At 49.9% G+C, this 14,989-nt stretch overlaps 5 protein-coding genes across 5 annotated transcripts; 3 read left to right on the forward strand and 2 right to left on the reverse strand.

Moving 5' to 3' along the window:
• On the reverse strand, positions 1-1,035 carry KY384_008019 (uncharacterized protein; the record flags this gene model as incomplete). The annotated part of the gene is made up of 2 exons (XM_044816508.1): positions 1-406; positions 482-1,035. 2 exons carry the CDS (start codon positions 1,033-1,035, stop codon positions 1-3), a joined length of 960 nt encoding a protein of 319 aa, XP_044666558.1.
• Positions 1,036-1,722: 687 nt separating this feature from the next.
• Positions 1,723-2,770, reverse strand: KY384_008020 (uncharacterized protein; the record flags this gene model as incomplete). Its single annotated transcript, XM_044816509.1, has 3 exons — positions 1,723-2,164; positions 2,213-2,412; positions 2,750-2,770. 3 exons carry the CDS (start codon positions 2,768-2,770, stop codon positions 1,723-1,725), a joined length of 663 nt encoding a protein of 220 aa, XP_044666559.1.
• A 2,820-nt stretch (positions 2,771-5,590) lies between these two features.
• KY384_008021 (uncharacterized protein) lies at positions 5,591-6,418 on the forward strand (the record flags this gene model as incomplete). Its single annotated transcript, XM_044816510.1, has 1 exon — positions 5,591-6,418. The coding sequence occupies one exon, from the start codon at positions 5,591-5,593 to the stop codon at positions 6,416-6,418; it is 828 nt and encodes a 275-aa protein (XP_044666560.1).
• A 1,796-nt stretch (positions 6,419-8,214) lies between these two features.
• On the forward strand, positions 8,215-10,121 carry KY384_008022 (uncharacterized protein; the record flags this gene model as incomplete). The annotated part of the gene is made up of 4 exons (XM_044816511.1): positions 8,215-8,232; positions 8,290-8,439; positions 8,512-8,736; positions 8,790-10,121. The coding sequence occupies 4 exons, from the start codon at positions 8,215-8,217 to the stop codon at positions 10,119-10,121; spliced, it is 1,725 nt and encodes a 574-aa protein (XP_044666561.1).
• Positions 10,122-12,244: 2,123 nt separating this feature from the next.
• On the forward strand, positions 12,245-13,793 carry KY384_008023 (uncharacterized protein; the record flags this gene model as incomplete). The annotated part of the gene is made up of 2 exons (XM_044816512.1): positions 12,245-13,486; positions 13,743-13,793. The coding sequence occupies 2 exons, from the start codon at positions 12,245-12,247 to the stop codon at positions 13,791-13,793; spliced, it is 1,293 nt and encodes a 430-aa protein (XP_044666562.1).
• Between the last annotated feature and the right edge of the window lie 1,196 nt (positions 13,794-14,989).

The raw sequence follows: 14,989 nt of genomic DNA on the forward strand, positions 1-14,989 counted from the left end.
CTAGGCGACCGGAAGACTCGTCCCAATCGCCTCCGTCCCCGGCCTAGTATCCAACCTCCCCTTCGCAACCACAATATCATACCCATGAATCTTGACAGTAAAATCAATGCTCCTCGTCACAAATCCGCGATCTACCTGTTCTTTGACGACCGTTATAACAGCCGCCGCCTCATCATACTTAATCGGCCGCCGTGTCCGATCTGATAAAGGGCGGAAGATACACTCCAACCCGCGACCATTCCAAATCTCGGTTTCGGTCATTGGGGCGTCGCCGTAGTTGTTGAGATGGTCAATGAATCCGCCCAACATCGCCGACGCGGCTCGGGTGTTTAACGTCTCATAGACAAAGGGGATGGTGATGTCGAGATCTAGACCGCCAGGCACGGGGATAGTGGAGAGGGTACTACTACATAACGGATAAGCTCTCTATTTCCGGCAAGGAGGCATAGGTTTGGACAAGGGGGTGGGGGGAAATGCTTACCCTGCTGCGACTCCTGCCTGAGGCCTGGCCTCACGCGCGGAGAGGATCGAAGACGGAGGAGGACCAATCTCTGTGTCTGGCAAGGCTACCGACGCTTTGTCATCTCCACCCGCCCCTTTCGCCTGGACAGAGCCAGTCGCAATAATGCCACCTCCCCTGAGGATGTCAAAATCGAACTCCGTCGACCACAGCCCATCTCGCGCCAAGCGCCTCATCACAGAGAAAGCATCCGAGGCCTCATCGTATCTAATTGGTCCCGGCTGAGCCAAGAGCTTCAGGCTGAGCGTCTCGCTGTTGATTGTGGGGCTCACTACCATCTCACGCTTACCGTAGAGGTTGCAGAACCGGTAGGCATTGATTAGGACACTGGCGATCTCGTCGTTACTCACACGTTTCTCGCGATGGGCGAATATTTGTACGCTCAAGTCGGTTTCTGGGATGGGCACTGGCGGTGCTTGAACTTTGGCGCTGCTGGCGTCGCTCGTTGCGGGAAAGCTATAGGCATGGTTGATTAGAGCTAGGAGGCAAATTGAAGCAATCGGTAGGGAAAACATGGTGTTGTCTTCGTGTCTGTGGAGTCAAAGCGCGATCACGAACATGGCGTCTTGTGTGTCTTTATATTGTGTATTCCCGCGTATACCTGTCTCGTTTTGGCTGCTCGCCGGAGCGCGCGAAGTCCTTCGTTCAGTTCATTACGAGCGAACCCTAAAAAGTACTATTGTGGGATCCAAAGTCTTATTGCTTGACAAGACAATAGGAAAATATGGTTATAGCAAATGTCGCTAATACCCCTTTTTGTTCTATCTTTGGAGGCAAATTGATCCGCTTGCCGAAAGTCTCACACTGTGAGGGATATGACCTCTTTCTCCGTAGATTTGAGACTACATCCATAGGTAACAAAACGCTCTTTGTTGCTGTTAAGCTTTTGGGGGATTCCTTATACTAAGATATGTTTTGCATCAATTATGCTATTAAGATAGCTTAAACAGACGTGGAATGGCTTCCCGCAAAGCAGGTCTCAGTAGCGTTGGGCTCAATAGTTTTGGCTGAGAGAGCTTGAGATCATGTCTTTTTCTTGCACTTTTAGTTTTCGTTCTGATAAAATTCGATGCCTCAGCTGTCGAGCTACAGAAAGAGTCTATTTGCAGTTTGAGCAGTGCGTTTGACGTAAAAACCCTTTAGCTCACACTCACGTCTACGGTACGACTCATGTAGATCACATTCTGTTTAAGACTAACAATTCAGGTAGTCGCCATTCCCGCATCGCTAACAGGAACATCAACGCCCTCTACTTGAGCTGTCTTTTCATCACTGGTCAAACTCCCTAGCTCCCCCTTCGCCAACTGCATAGCGAAGCCCTTAAAGATCGTAAATTGAAAGTCTGCAGCTAACTCCCCTTCATCTACTTGTGCTTTCAGAACAGCAATAGCCTTCGCGCCGTCGCTAAAGTTAATCGTGTTCGGACCAAGATTCTGTGTTGGACGTAGGGTAAGCCCAAGCTTGGAACCTGTAGCCCTCCAGTGTTCAGTAACAGGTATTGGCGCCTCGCCGGACTCCTCGAGATGTTTCTGAAACGATTCAAGGAAGGTAGACATAGCGGTGGGATCGATATGCTTAGCCCACCCCGGGACTTCAATGTAGACGTTCAGGGTTGTGCCTGGGACGGGGATTGGGCCGCGGTTGCTATTTCTTTAAGCATCATAGAAAATCCTCAGTGGGAGAGGCACTTACCTAGCAGGGGCTGCTGTGTCAGGCAAAGCATTGCGAGCGCTGATGGTAGTGGCTGATACGTCGTGAGGGTTCTTATCTCCTGTAGCAGGCAAGGCTAAAGTGAGGTACGAGAATGCTGCTAGGGTTGTTAGGGCAATCACTGATGTATACATTTTATCTTCTGCTGGATTCGGTGGAGAGGCTTGTTGGGTTATGTCTCGCTGGATTCAGTAGAGAGGTTTATTAGCTTATGTCTTTTGCTGGATTCAGTAGAGTGGTTTCTTGGGCTATCATGCTTTTTATCAGTCGCTAGTCTGTTGATTGACATGCGCTGAGGGTGGCTGTGTTGATACACGAGTTTGCGTAGAGGCGCAACATTATGCGCGACATGTTCTTTTCTTTTCTTAGAACGTAAACTTTCAATCAATCAGAGCTTAGGTTTTCATTGTCTCGTCAGCAGTCTTCTCAATTTCTCGATTAGGAAAAGCATAGCACTTCCTGACAAACCTTGCGCACGAGCTTACGTTTGCACTTCGATCATAGAAGCTATGAACACACTTTGTTCCAGTGGTAGAACATGTCGAAACAGGGAACGCGCTTCACAGTGAAATAGGAAGCTACAATTATACTGACATATACTCTTCTATTTAGTGTCGTTGTCGCAGTATCACTTTTCAACCCTGCTCAACCCTTTTCAGTGTCAACTTTCGGAATCCTAAGCCATCAAACCGTTGCAAAATGACACAAAACACAAAAGATTCCAGGCTGAGATGTCGCACCTGTCTTTAATTTTTGCAAATGTGTTCAACAGAAGCGAGATATCTGTCTTCACTGAATTTCATCTCATGCGTCCAAATCCGTGCCAAGGAGAAACTGTGATCTTGACCCTGACCTTTGACAAAGCTCTGGAGAAGCCAGGCATTAAGGTCAGAAACGGGTTGGACTGATGGCGTGCCGTTATGCCTACAGCATGTTGATTGCTTTTTAACCAGTGCATAGCTTTGTTGGGGAGGGAAAGAAGCAGTAGCTGAAAAGATTGCTATTTGACACAGGCTTGCGAAAAGGTCGATCAAATAAAAGAAGTCTCGAAGTCAAAAAGCCCGCGACGCTGTCGACACGCTTGACGCTCACGAGCAGCAAGCTTAGCGCGATTTGAATCAATTTAGGTCCTTGTTTTCCTTCCCAATGTGGACCCAGCAGTAGGTCCAAAACAACCCACCCCACCCCGCCCATCAAGCCCGCAAAGCACACCTCTCCAGCTCAACAAAATCCGAGGACGCAGAAGCCATCTACGGACACACACTCCCGCGCGGCAGAGTCGCCGATATCAAAAGAGCATATAGCGAGGACAAGGATACGCAGAGCACCGCGTTTCGAGAGAAGCTGATATGAAGACTGCGGAGAAAGAACTTGCAGAGAAGAAGCCCGCCAACAAGCCAACTTCCATAGACTTGTCGAGCTTCGTACGTTTCAGTATAATAAAGACTATGATAATCGTCAGCTTCCACTGTATAGCGACAAATGCTGCGACAAGAGTTAAAATTTCGCTAATAGTAAGAGTAGGCTTTTCAGATTCTCCACTTGACACATTGTTGCTATTTGTTATGGCTGGAATAGAGATGGATGCCGCATCTGCTGTGTCGAAGAAAGCTATATTCTAATAAAGCATATACTTAATGAAGTTAATTTGTAATACTTTTGTGGTCCAAATCCCGGATATAGAGCTGCAAATAGTATGTATGTCTATTGCAGTGCTTGGATGGTTATTGAAAGATGTTCACCCCTATTCATTGACCTCAGAGTGATATTGAGCGGGCATCAATCGATTAGCTGCGAGATTAGTGAATGAGTCACACTGGGTGCAGATTAAAAGCGCAATGCATCTCAAGGCCATTCCATACTCACAATTTGCTGAATATCAGGTCTATGAGGGGCAATATGGCTCCAGCGACAACATCGGCAGTAAGCGCGACGAAATTGAGACATTAACTTGTAGCGTCTGAGGTGAAGATCCGCTGCGATAGTAAGCAGCTCGTAGAGCTATATGCCGGGTCATACTCACTAGGTATGGCACAAAGCCCCTAGCACCTTCTTTCTATCGCTCTCTATCTCTGCACTTCAAGCGAAGGGAGACTGCTTTCTTGGGCATTCCTCGTCTTGCGGAACTTCTCTCCGTTCTTGTATATTTGATAAGCTGAGAGTAGAGAGATTCAACCTTGCTGTGGCTTATACAGAGGTATAAAAGGCCACAGACGCAGTCCATTGTTATTACAGCGATTGTATAGGTTATATAGAGTGACACCAACCCTAAACCTAAGTCTGCCTCTTGCAGTCCCTTCTGTATGCGTGCACAGTTTTTGACTGACTTTCTCCTGCCCAAATAGCCGCAAACGTACTATTAACGAAGCCTTTGCCGATTGATAGATATAAAACCATTACTGGGATCTTTGTGGCAATCCTTTGTCCATCATCTTGCGACGTCGTGACCACAACTATTCTGCCCAATATGCGCTTGCTGCCGTTGCTTTTCAATCCCTAACACCGAGCGCCTCTGAGCGCTTCCAGCCTGCCGTTTGGTCTTTCTAATACTGTCTTTGAATTTGCTTCCTACTTGTCCCAAGGATATTGTGCTTAATTTAAAAACGGAAAAGAAATTCTCTCCTTAGGGTCTTGAGACATTGACTAAGGGAAAAGGTTTATCCGAACCCCGCCGAGCACCGAATAGGACATTGGCCCTACTGACAGGACAGCAAGCACATCGCGCGATCACGTGATCAGGCGAATCTTGGTGCACTTGTGCGACCTCGAACTCTTTTAAGCCTACAATTCCCTGATCCAATTGTGCGAGCTTTTTCGAACCACCACTCTTCGCCTGCCGACAAGCGCATGAACACACAATCCTCTTACGTGCTTCTCTCACCTCTCCCAAAGCGACTACGCTCTGACCACTCTCAACCTTCACACGCTGACGACCGCGCTCCTCAAGCGAAAAGACAGAAGCAGAGACTACAAGTGATATCAAGACCTTCAAGAAGCTATTGGGACGGCCTCAGCAAAGTACACCTCACAAAAGCGGCTCTACGCGAGCATGGCAGACGTCTGCGACGACGTTCAGATCTCAGTGGCACCACGTGCGTTTCGAATTAAGCGCAGGTGGTTCCGGCAGACATAGAGCAATTTGCACGGCACGGGGGACCGGACCTGAGTGAACTTCGTAGCGTAAGTAGCCTATCTTACTCTTTCATACACCTACTAATGCGTCATCAGTGTCAAGAAATCGAAAGCACAGGCGGGACCACCTTAGCAGAAGAAGTGCCGCCAAGAAAGAATGTCAAAACCAATAGCTAAGAAAACTCCTCCCACAATCCTTCCGCTTACGATGCGAATTTCCACCAGCATATGATCGACGCCGGTGTCTATCCCGCGTTCAGTAATCTCCACAAGGATGGCCCAGTGCATCCAACCAACCTGTCGAGTATACAAGAACGCCTAGAGCAACCTCGCCGCTCCCTATCCCCCTCCCGCTTCACAGATGCAGACTTCCTCGAGTTCCAGGTGAAGGATCATGAGGCCCAAAGTCACGTCATCATTTTAAAAAACATTCTACCTTTGATTCTCGGCAGCTCCAATGTCCCCGAAGCGAGCGAGATTCTTTTCACTAATATCAAGAGTGTTCCTGCGGATAACTTTACTCAGCTGAAACCCGATATATATGACGGTGTCGATCCTTCCAACTTGGACGCGAACATACGCAATATACTGAGCCGTTATATCGAGCCATCTAAGAACTCCTCATGCCCCTGTCTTCCAAACGCCTATATCGAAGTCAAAGGCAAGAACCAAAGCCCGCAAATTGGGCAATACCAAGCCCTCCACGACGGCCTCATCGGCGAACGCGCCATGCTTAAAATCATCCAGTACGCCAACAACGACGAAAGCCCCAACAATGCCGCTCACACCATCGCAGCTATCTACCACGCCGGCGACGCCCTGCTAACCCTTTACACGATGCACGCAATTCAAAGAAATGAGCACGGCGAACAAGAGCGGATCGGGTATCGCCAGACGCAGCTAACAGGGTTCAAGATGGATAGCCGCCAGGACCAGTGGATTGCCGGTGCTACTACGCTAAGGAATGCACGGGAATGGGCACGTGAGCAGCATGAAAACGCGGTCACGAAGGCTCATGATGCAATTGATCCCATGTTGGACTTTGGCAACGGATAGTGAAAAGGGGGACGATGATGCCAATGATGATGATAATGATAATGAAGATGAAGAAGAAGAAGATAATAGTGATAATGGAAATGAAAACGACGATACGCCTGCTGATAATAGCCGCCGTCGCCGTGGCCCTGGGCGTCCGCCTAGCCGTGCAGGGTGGCAGAAACGTGGTCGGGGGCGGCCGAAAGGTGATCGCTCTGGAGTACAGGGCTGAGTAGACGTATGGGAGGCCAGGAATAAGATCTGGCTCATCTATGCGCTCTCTTTGCATAAAACCCTGCGGCTTTAAAGGGCCTGAGAAGGCTAACCGCATAGCAATGAAAGCACACGCTATCTAAGGAAATTAAACATTGGTGCCTTGATTGAATGCCTACCCATTGAAGACTGATAGCGGCGAATCGGGCATCCTCTGCCAACCTACTGAGCTCATGCTGCGACTCAAGAACATGAACAATCTCGCCAAAGATGCGCAAACTGGGTAACAACCTCTACTCTCACGTTACAATAGCAGGCGCATCTTTAGTCACATCCCCGAAATCACCAACTCTAACCCTAATCTTCCCCCCAGCTCCCAAGAAGACCTCCCCTCCAGACTCAGCATACTCCGAAGCACCCCAACAGTAGCTCGCCACGACAAAGGCAGCGTGATGCACCTCCTTCCAGTCAGCATCATCCGTCGCCGAGTCTGGTTGCAGATCAATTACTACGGAGCAAGCGTCCCGACGGCGGAATGTCGCGGGCAAGTGCGCAGGCGAGGTCTCGGGCGCCGAGTTCGAGAAATGTTGGGTTTGGCCCCATACTTTGTGGGTGGTGGTGATAATCCAGTCCGCGGCTGCGATGCAGGATTGGGCGGGGGTGATCTTGGGATTTTGGGCGTCGACTCCGTAGCATGTTATTTTGCCGAGCGATGTTAGGTTTGTGGCTGTGTCGGTGAGGGTGGTGAGGTTTTGGCCCTGCTGCGAGCTAGGCAGGGCGGTCGCGGGGTGGATGGAGCTGAGGAGTATGGTGAGGGTGGGGATGACGGATATGATGGAACGGAGAGTAGGCATGGTGGCTGGAACCTTTCGCGCTTTGACTTCGCGAGGCACAGGATGTGGTGATATGCAATGATGACGGTGTGGGAGGATTGAAATCGCTGGAGAAAGAGCTTGGTTTCCCAAGTATGAGGGAGAAGATGGTCCTGACTTATGTAGCCACGTCCTGTTGTTGTCGTCCAAGTGCTCATGTCTTACTTCTAGGTATAATACAACATTGTCTAGATTGGCTTACCTATCGCAATCCGAGGAAGATCCCAACCTCTCTCAACAGGTTATGTTGCGATTCTCCATACTCGTTGGTTTGCTTCTCTTCCAACGCTGCTAGGCGTTGTAATGTCTTAAAACTAATCGCATACGCGAGCATGAGCATGGCGCTTCCCAAATGCGTCTGGATCCCGTACGTATTCTTTCTATTCTTCTCCGTAGACCGGGAGCTCAAGAAATCATCAATTTTCTATTGTCTTATTGAATATGCTATAGTAGCCTTAGGGATTTAGAAAAAGAAAAAACAAAGTCTCCCGGGACTTTTTTCCAGGGCTTGGCATTTCTTATCGATAAGATAGCGGTTTTGACACTAACCCCGGCCAAACTGATAAGACAAAGCTGCCGGGGCGCGTCACCAGATTCCATTTCATATTTTGTTTCTCGACTATCAATCGCACCATCACCCTCATCGAGTCGTCCCTAACCCCCGCGCATTTTGCATTGTGCACTTTGCTATGAATACCGTCCCGAACAACGCTGTCGTTGTCGCATTCCAGAATGAATGCTGATCATAAGGTCGACGGTATTCCCCTTACCCTTCAGCAATCATTCACTTACCACTGGTGCCTCTAGCCCCGCATCACCGAGTCTTCACCCCCAGCTGATCCTAACTTATCCTCATCTCTTGATGAACTCAGCAACGATGCCTCCAATCCACCCTTATCACCAAGTGCCCAGCCGATGAAGCAGGAAGAGCCACTTGTTGCAAGCCACCCACCAGAGGTAAGGCCCAAGTTCTCCACGCGTATGCAACTTCGGGTAACATTCACAAGACTAATGACCTCTTTTGCTCAGGTCCAGACACCTCTTCACCGCCTCCAGCCCTCAATTGACCTCCCATCTCCATCATCCATTCCATTGCAAAAGCCACAGGCCATTCGTACAAATCTCACCCACACCCCCATTCAGTCTCCTCCACAGAGCGTCTCATTGCTCCCCAGTCCAGATCTGAAAGCGGGCGACTCGGTGCAATCACAGTCTGGTACAAATCAGAAGAAGCGCAAAAGATCCCCATCAAAGGTAGGCGCGGAGACCGCAGCAGCCCATCATCGCTGACATGTGCATGCTTCCAGCAGGAGTCCAAGCTCCATCACCGCCCACAAATCTCACCTTCACATCGACCAACAGACGGTCTTGCTGTCCACCCCTCGCCTCCACAATCCCTTCCCCTCACGCGAGAAAACCTAGGCCTAGTGACAGGCAGCATGCCCGCGAAACCAAGCACACGCGCTCAGAACACTACCCAAGCTTCGACTAAGACGACAAATACTAGCTCAGGCTTCTCTGTTGAGAGGTTGTTGGCAATGAACAGTATCCTTATTGAGGATCCAGTAGCCAGGGACACAGATGGATACAAGACTGTGGTGGATGACACCCACGCTGTTCTCGATGTTGAGCGCCACTCGCCTAATGTTGGTGGACACGAAGACAAATACTGGAAGGAACTGCAAGAGGATTACTACGAGGCGAATGAAGCGACGTACCGCGATCAGTTCTTCATGCCGTTTGTGGGCCGAGAGCGCAATGTCAAAGATGACGATGGGATGTGGGGAAAGCGCGCTTGGAGACTGGATGGCCTTGATGTCAATTCGAACCAGCCCTTCCAGCGTCAATCTTTGCCCAGAATAAACGCATCTGGCGACTGGAGGAAGAAATTCAATCGGAAGACCCACAGCCGTGTGAAGAACCCTGTTCCGGATCTTGCATACGGACTCCATAGCAAGCAATTCAGCCAACTTGAAATGGACATCCTCATGTACTACAACATCTACACTGGAATCTCCGAACGCATCTGGCTTCCTGGCGTCATTATCGAATTCAAGCAGCAGAACATGCGTGCAGCCAAAGCGCAGGTTGCTCGGGGAGGGTCAGCTCTTTCCAATACACTTCATCAACTTGGGATCGCAGCCGGCAGAGACATGATGGCGTTGGGAGCTGACACCAAGAGTGTCGTCCGCTCCATCGCAATGACTCACGAGCTAGCCCGTATGTTCGTGCACTGGATCAACATCTCAAAGCATCCGGACACGGGCGCCCTGATAACCACTTTCCACATGCATCAAGTGGCCAGCTGGACCTTCGAATACGGCACCCGCGGCATCTTCGACCAGCGCAAGGCGCTCAACAACCTGTTGCAGGATCTTGTTGGAGCACGCAAGATCTGGGTCAAACAACTCCTTGCTGATATCGCTACGCACGGCGATGCCAGAAAAATTCCCAAGACCATTGCGCTACAAGAGGAAGGCACCGATTTTGCTAAGGGTGACGGGGATGATGGGGACAGTGAGGACGAGGACGAGGACGAGGCTTATGGAGGAAGCAACGAGCTGTGCGGTGGCGTGGAGCAGGAGAACAGTGGTGACGAAGTGGGCGCTGGGGGCAAAAAGCGCAAGCAGAGGGCTTAAATAGTATGCAGCAGCTTACTCAATATACTGTTCAACGATCCTGGCCTTGCCTAAAAATCGCTGGGAGCCACTAGTGCGTGGCTGAGCAAGTGCGTTCCCTCATCGACCTTGTCTGCACCGGCAAATTGTTGGCCGTTTGTGATCTGGTTGGGATGTGAGACATCCTGTCACAATGATATTGATACCGCTCTTACCGTTCGAGTCATAGACGTTTATCTGTCCTCCCAATTCGCTGCGTAAAGTTGCCATTATCACTTCCGAATTAAATTCTAGAAAGAACAACAACGACGCTGCTTTCTGCCCGCACATACGAATATCTCCGTTCCACCTTCCGGAATGTACCGCACGAGAATGCTCTCTAATTAGGTAGATAAGTCTGTTGGTACGACTGCAAGTTTGAAACAAGCCTCTGACACCCTTCATTCATTAATCAAGCTTGCTTTACTACTCTGAAATTAGTACCGAGAATGTGGGATCACGCGTGTAAGTAACTCTGGTCTTTCCAACGCGTCTGCATTTCGGGGTTCTCTGAGGTCTTTCCATTTTAGCAAGTTAAATATGGCTAAGACTCATGACGTCGATGATTGTGACGCTTAAAAGTGGATAATAATCAATTTTTGATAAGCGTACTTTGGTCGAATGGTCGGCGATGAAAGGTCAGCGAGATCGAGGAGGTGGGATTCGCGCCCGAGGAGAAACGCGGCGAAGGCGGATTCACTGACTTGTGGTCTGTGGGGATGGGATGCGTTGAAGAGCCATGCGTCGTGAACTTCGTTGTTGCTATTGCTATGGTTTGTGGGTGCAGGAATGCTGCGTAAGGGGTTTTATGGGTATGGTTTGTGAGCCGTCGCCGAGTACTCTGAAAATATGACTGTCTGGGTGAATTCAAAGTGTGGAGGCATTGTCTCTGGCGGTAGTAGATTTTCGGCTATCATTTATCAACTCCGATCGGGTTAAATCTTGCGAGTCGAGATACTATTAGTTTGTCCTTGTTTAACACAAGCTATGTGTTATAAGGCAACAACTTCCCTTAGCGGGATGCTTGACTGGGCGAATGAAGCGCATGTGGTAACCTTAGCATTGACGGTATAAGGAACTTGGAGTTTGAATTGCCTCATTTGGTCTCAGAGTTTAACACCATAAATCTCAAGTTCTCTATAACGATTGTTGTTCACCCAAGCACATAGCTGCGTTGAAGATTATCTAACAACCTGCCGTCCCCTTGCCAAGAGTCTTCTCCTTAAGCTTCATCATTCGGTGGCACTGTACGAGGCCGCGCGGGAACACTAGGTCGTTCGCCGGCTCCATCAGCCTCCAAATCCTGAACTCAGTCACGCACGAGGCAGGGACTCTGGACATGTTCTCTAGCATGTCCCAGTTCTTCATCATGCTTGTATGTAGCTTCTCGAATGCGGTTCAGGGCATGCTGTTGTACTTCCGTATGTTCGAGATCTGCCATGCTCGGACAAGGTGTCAATATCGACGAGGGTTCCCGCCAGTATTCATCTCCGCGACCAGAATGTCAAGCTCTTCAACGATCTCGACCAACAGCGCGTACTTCAACGGAACGACGCACTAGGCTACTGGTAGATACGGGTCTACGCTTGGGCGTCATCTCAGCGTTCCCGTGGTCCTGCAATCATTCAAAGACTCGTAGGGAACTCTTATGAGGCTAAGATGCCTCTGTAGGCTGTATCTGGGGGAGATGTGGGGTTGTAGGATGGCGAGTCACGGTGAAAGATCACGAAAGGGCCATCGTCTTTGTGCGTCCGCTTCCATCTCTTTCTGAAGGGTGTGGACGTGCTGGAGGGTTTGCAATAAGGTATCGAGAGGAAGGTAGCGAGTCGACTTAGGGCTTCAAAAGAATCGTGCTCGTGCTAGTACAATCTCGTGAGTGCATATTTGACATATCTCTTGGCATTACATCATATCAGCTTAGTCATTTGCTTAGTCATTAGTGTTCCGCTGAATTCTTGGCGCTCTTGTTGTCATCGCGACGTTGTACAACTTCAATCAACGACAACATTTTCCTAGTCGTGTCTACGCAACTGCGACATCAGCTTCACCAGGCGTTATCAGCGCACAATCTTTCGGATGCAGTCATCACCGACAGTGTTGCCATCATGCCGCTCGCACGTCCCTATGAGCCTCAAGAACGCGACCAATACCCCGCGCCCAGCGCTCGAATCATCATACATCATCCAGGCTACGCAGATGGCTATGACACACTGATACGTCTGGACGGGTTCGACAAGAAAGATACATCATCGTCGCTCGGTCTGCACATGGGCACAGCTTTGGTCATATGCGGCATTATTACAAGTCACTTCAGTGGGTACTTTACACGCGTGAAAGAGAAGGAGGCTCAACAGATACAATTTGAGGATGATGCAGTTCTTGAAGGTGGAGATTACTACCTCCATATTCCTGGCGACGAGACCTACGCCGTGTGCCCCGCTTTCGAGCATTGGAAATTTCCTCACGATAACCCTCTGTCACCGTGGGCTTGCTCGGCCATCTCCCACTCCTCCACAGGCATTCAGCCTAACAAGAGCTACGCCCATCAATCGTCAACCTTTACTCGAGATCAGGGATGCCTAGTCAGTCGATATCGAGATATGAAAGAGGCTTGTCATGTATGCCCCGCAGAGGAGTTGGTTTGGTTTCGGCAAAATAACATGACCAACTATATTCTTGACACGGATGTGCTCGCAAATGCCTTACTGGAGGATGTCGCGAACCTCGTCGCCTTGCGCCGCGACATACATAAATCCTTTGACGATCGAGAATGGGCATTTGCGGGGAAAGAGGGTGTTTGGTCCGTGCATTTTTTGAAGCCGACCAACGATCTGGGGCCAACTTACCACAATCTCCGGGTACCTGATCTACAAGGCAAAGTGTCAGGTCAGCTTCTCCTGACTAGACTGGCGTGGGCGGTCCTTCCGCGCATGAGGGAGTTCTGGTCAGGCCCCTCGAAACGATGGGTGACTGTACGCACTGTGAACGAATCCGATGGTACAACGGGATGGATCAAGAAATACCTCAACCAGCAGGAGACAGAAAGAATGATGCGAAAAAAGAGTCGAAGCCCCGCCAAACGCAAGGCTCCTGACGGTGATGGCCAAGATGCTGTGGAAGAGGAGGGAGCAGATTGTGGCGGTTCTGAAAGCTCTGAAGATTCAAACTGGCACTGGCCGAGCTCTTCGGAGGAAGATGACTCTCCACGGCGCGGCAGAAAGAGAAAGAGGAGCAGCGCTTCATCAGCATACCAATCAGTGTCGCTACCGCCTTGCAAACAAATCACAACCTGTTCGGATCTTCCCTCTTACCACAATACCCACCCCACACCCGACGTCGAGCATGTCGTATGAAGGTTTCGGAAAAGCGAATTCGGGTAAAGCAGTAAGAAAGCGAGGCGTTAAAGGCTGGTTTGGTATGATACCCAATGATCGATCGAAAGTGATACGCAATTTGCGTTTGTATGTATGTATGCACATGAAGTACAGACCTGGCTTCACGGACTTGAAGTGCCATTGTACTGTGTTCACCTCGCAAGTCTTTTGGGGATACTTGCGTGCTTATGCAGCGTCGCACCTATGCTGTCATTGCCTCCTGCGACAGGTACTCGATGATCAAACCTTTGCGCCATGGTCGACGTCTGAACGAGCTTAAATCCTGGTGGTATCCTACCGGACCTGAATCTTCTGCTTGCCATCGTTGCCATATCTCGGAGTACACTTGCAAATCCCTTTCCTGCGCGATCATGCTTTCCGTCCCTTTCGCGGTGCGTACGAGGCGATGCATAGGCTAATTACTTCAAAGCTCCACAATTTCCAGAAGGACTGTTCTTCAACACATGTGCCATGGTTATGACCACCCGAGCATTTTTACTGCCTAACAATCCCAAGGAAGCTCAGCTCTTGAGCCTCTAAACGCCGCATATACACTTAATAACCATCTATTCTTCCTCAATCATCACCAGTGCGCCTGCCTTTTAACAACCCAAACAAGACAAAGGCGAACAAGCGCAGCCCATAAGCCTTTCCCTTACAGATATTTCAATCGCAATCTTGAGCTCAGGTAATCGTCTTTCTCCCCCTGCTTTCTTCCTCCAACAAGCGGCTCAGCTCCTAGAATCGCGTCCGTCGCTGCTTCAATTGGCTTTTCACGCTGTCGCGCCGCTGTTGTTAGCTCTGATAGCAAAACGATCATTGGTCTCCCATAATCCACACATAAAGGTTCAGAGAAGAAAAGCCCACGATCTTGTTCCCCAACCATGAACTCCACTCCCGCCGAGAGTGCTTTCGCCGCCTCTCCCTGCTTCACCAGCTTGACGTCGCTTTTGCGGATCTACTTCTCGGAAAATTGGTGCAGGCTGCGTGAGAAGTCGGCGTCGTGCAGCTCCGCTACGTCTTCTGAGTGCGATTCGGACAAGATATAAGCTGTGAGGGACATCAGCCCCGTTTGCAAATTCATATGCTGGCGCAGGGGGGCTGGCGCTCTCGGCGAGGCTCGTGGAGTGCAGGTGCTTGAGCACTTCGCGAGCGCTAGCGATATCAGTGTTGACAGAGGTGAGATTAGAGAGAGAGAGCGCTTAAGGGAGTTGGTGGTGATTGGGGTGGTGGTGATTTGCGTGAGCGGATGGATGGGAGCTGTCAGCGTAGGAGGGTGCGCCTCTTTTCCTGTTTCGTCATGTGACATTTCTAGAACGGAGGAGTTTGTCGTGATTGTATGGTCCATCATGGCCTGGAAGCAGCGTCTCCAAATCTTAGCGGAGTTGAATGCAGGGAGCGGTTTCATGGCGATGCGATACATGGCTGTTACGCAGGCGAAAACCCTACAGCTGTGAGCGTCGGTCTGTTGCGGGT

Source organism: Bacidia gigantensis, assembly GCF_019456465.1.
Source record: "Bacidia gigantensis strain McMullin 20006 chromosome Unknown contig_283, whole genome shotgun sequence".
NCBI lineage: Eukaryota > Fungi > Ascomycota > Lecanoromycetes > Lecanorales > Ramalinaceae > Bacidia > Bacidia gigantensis.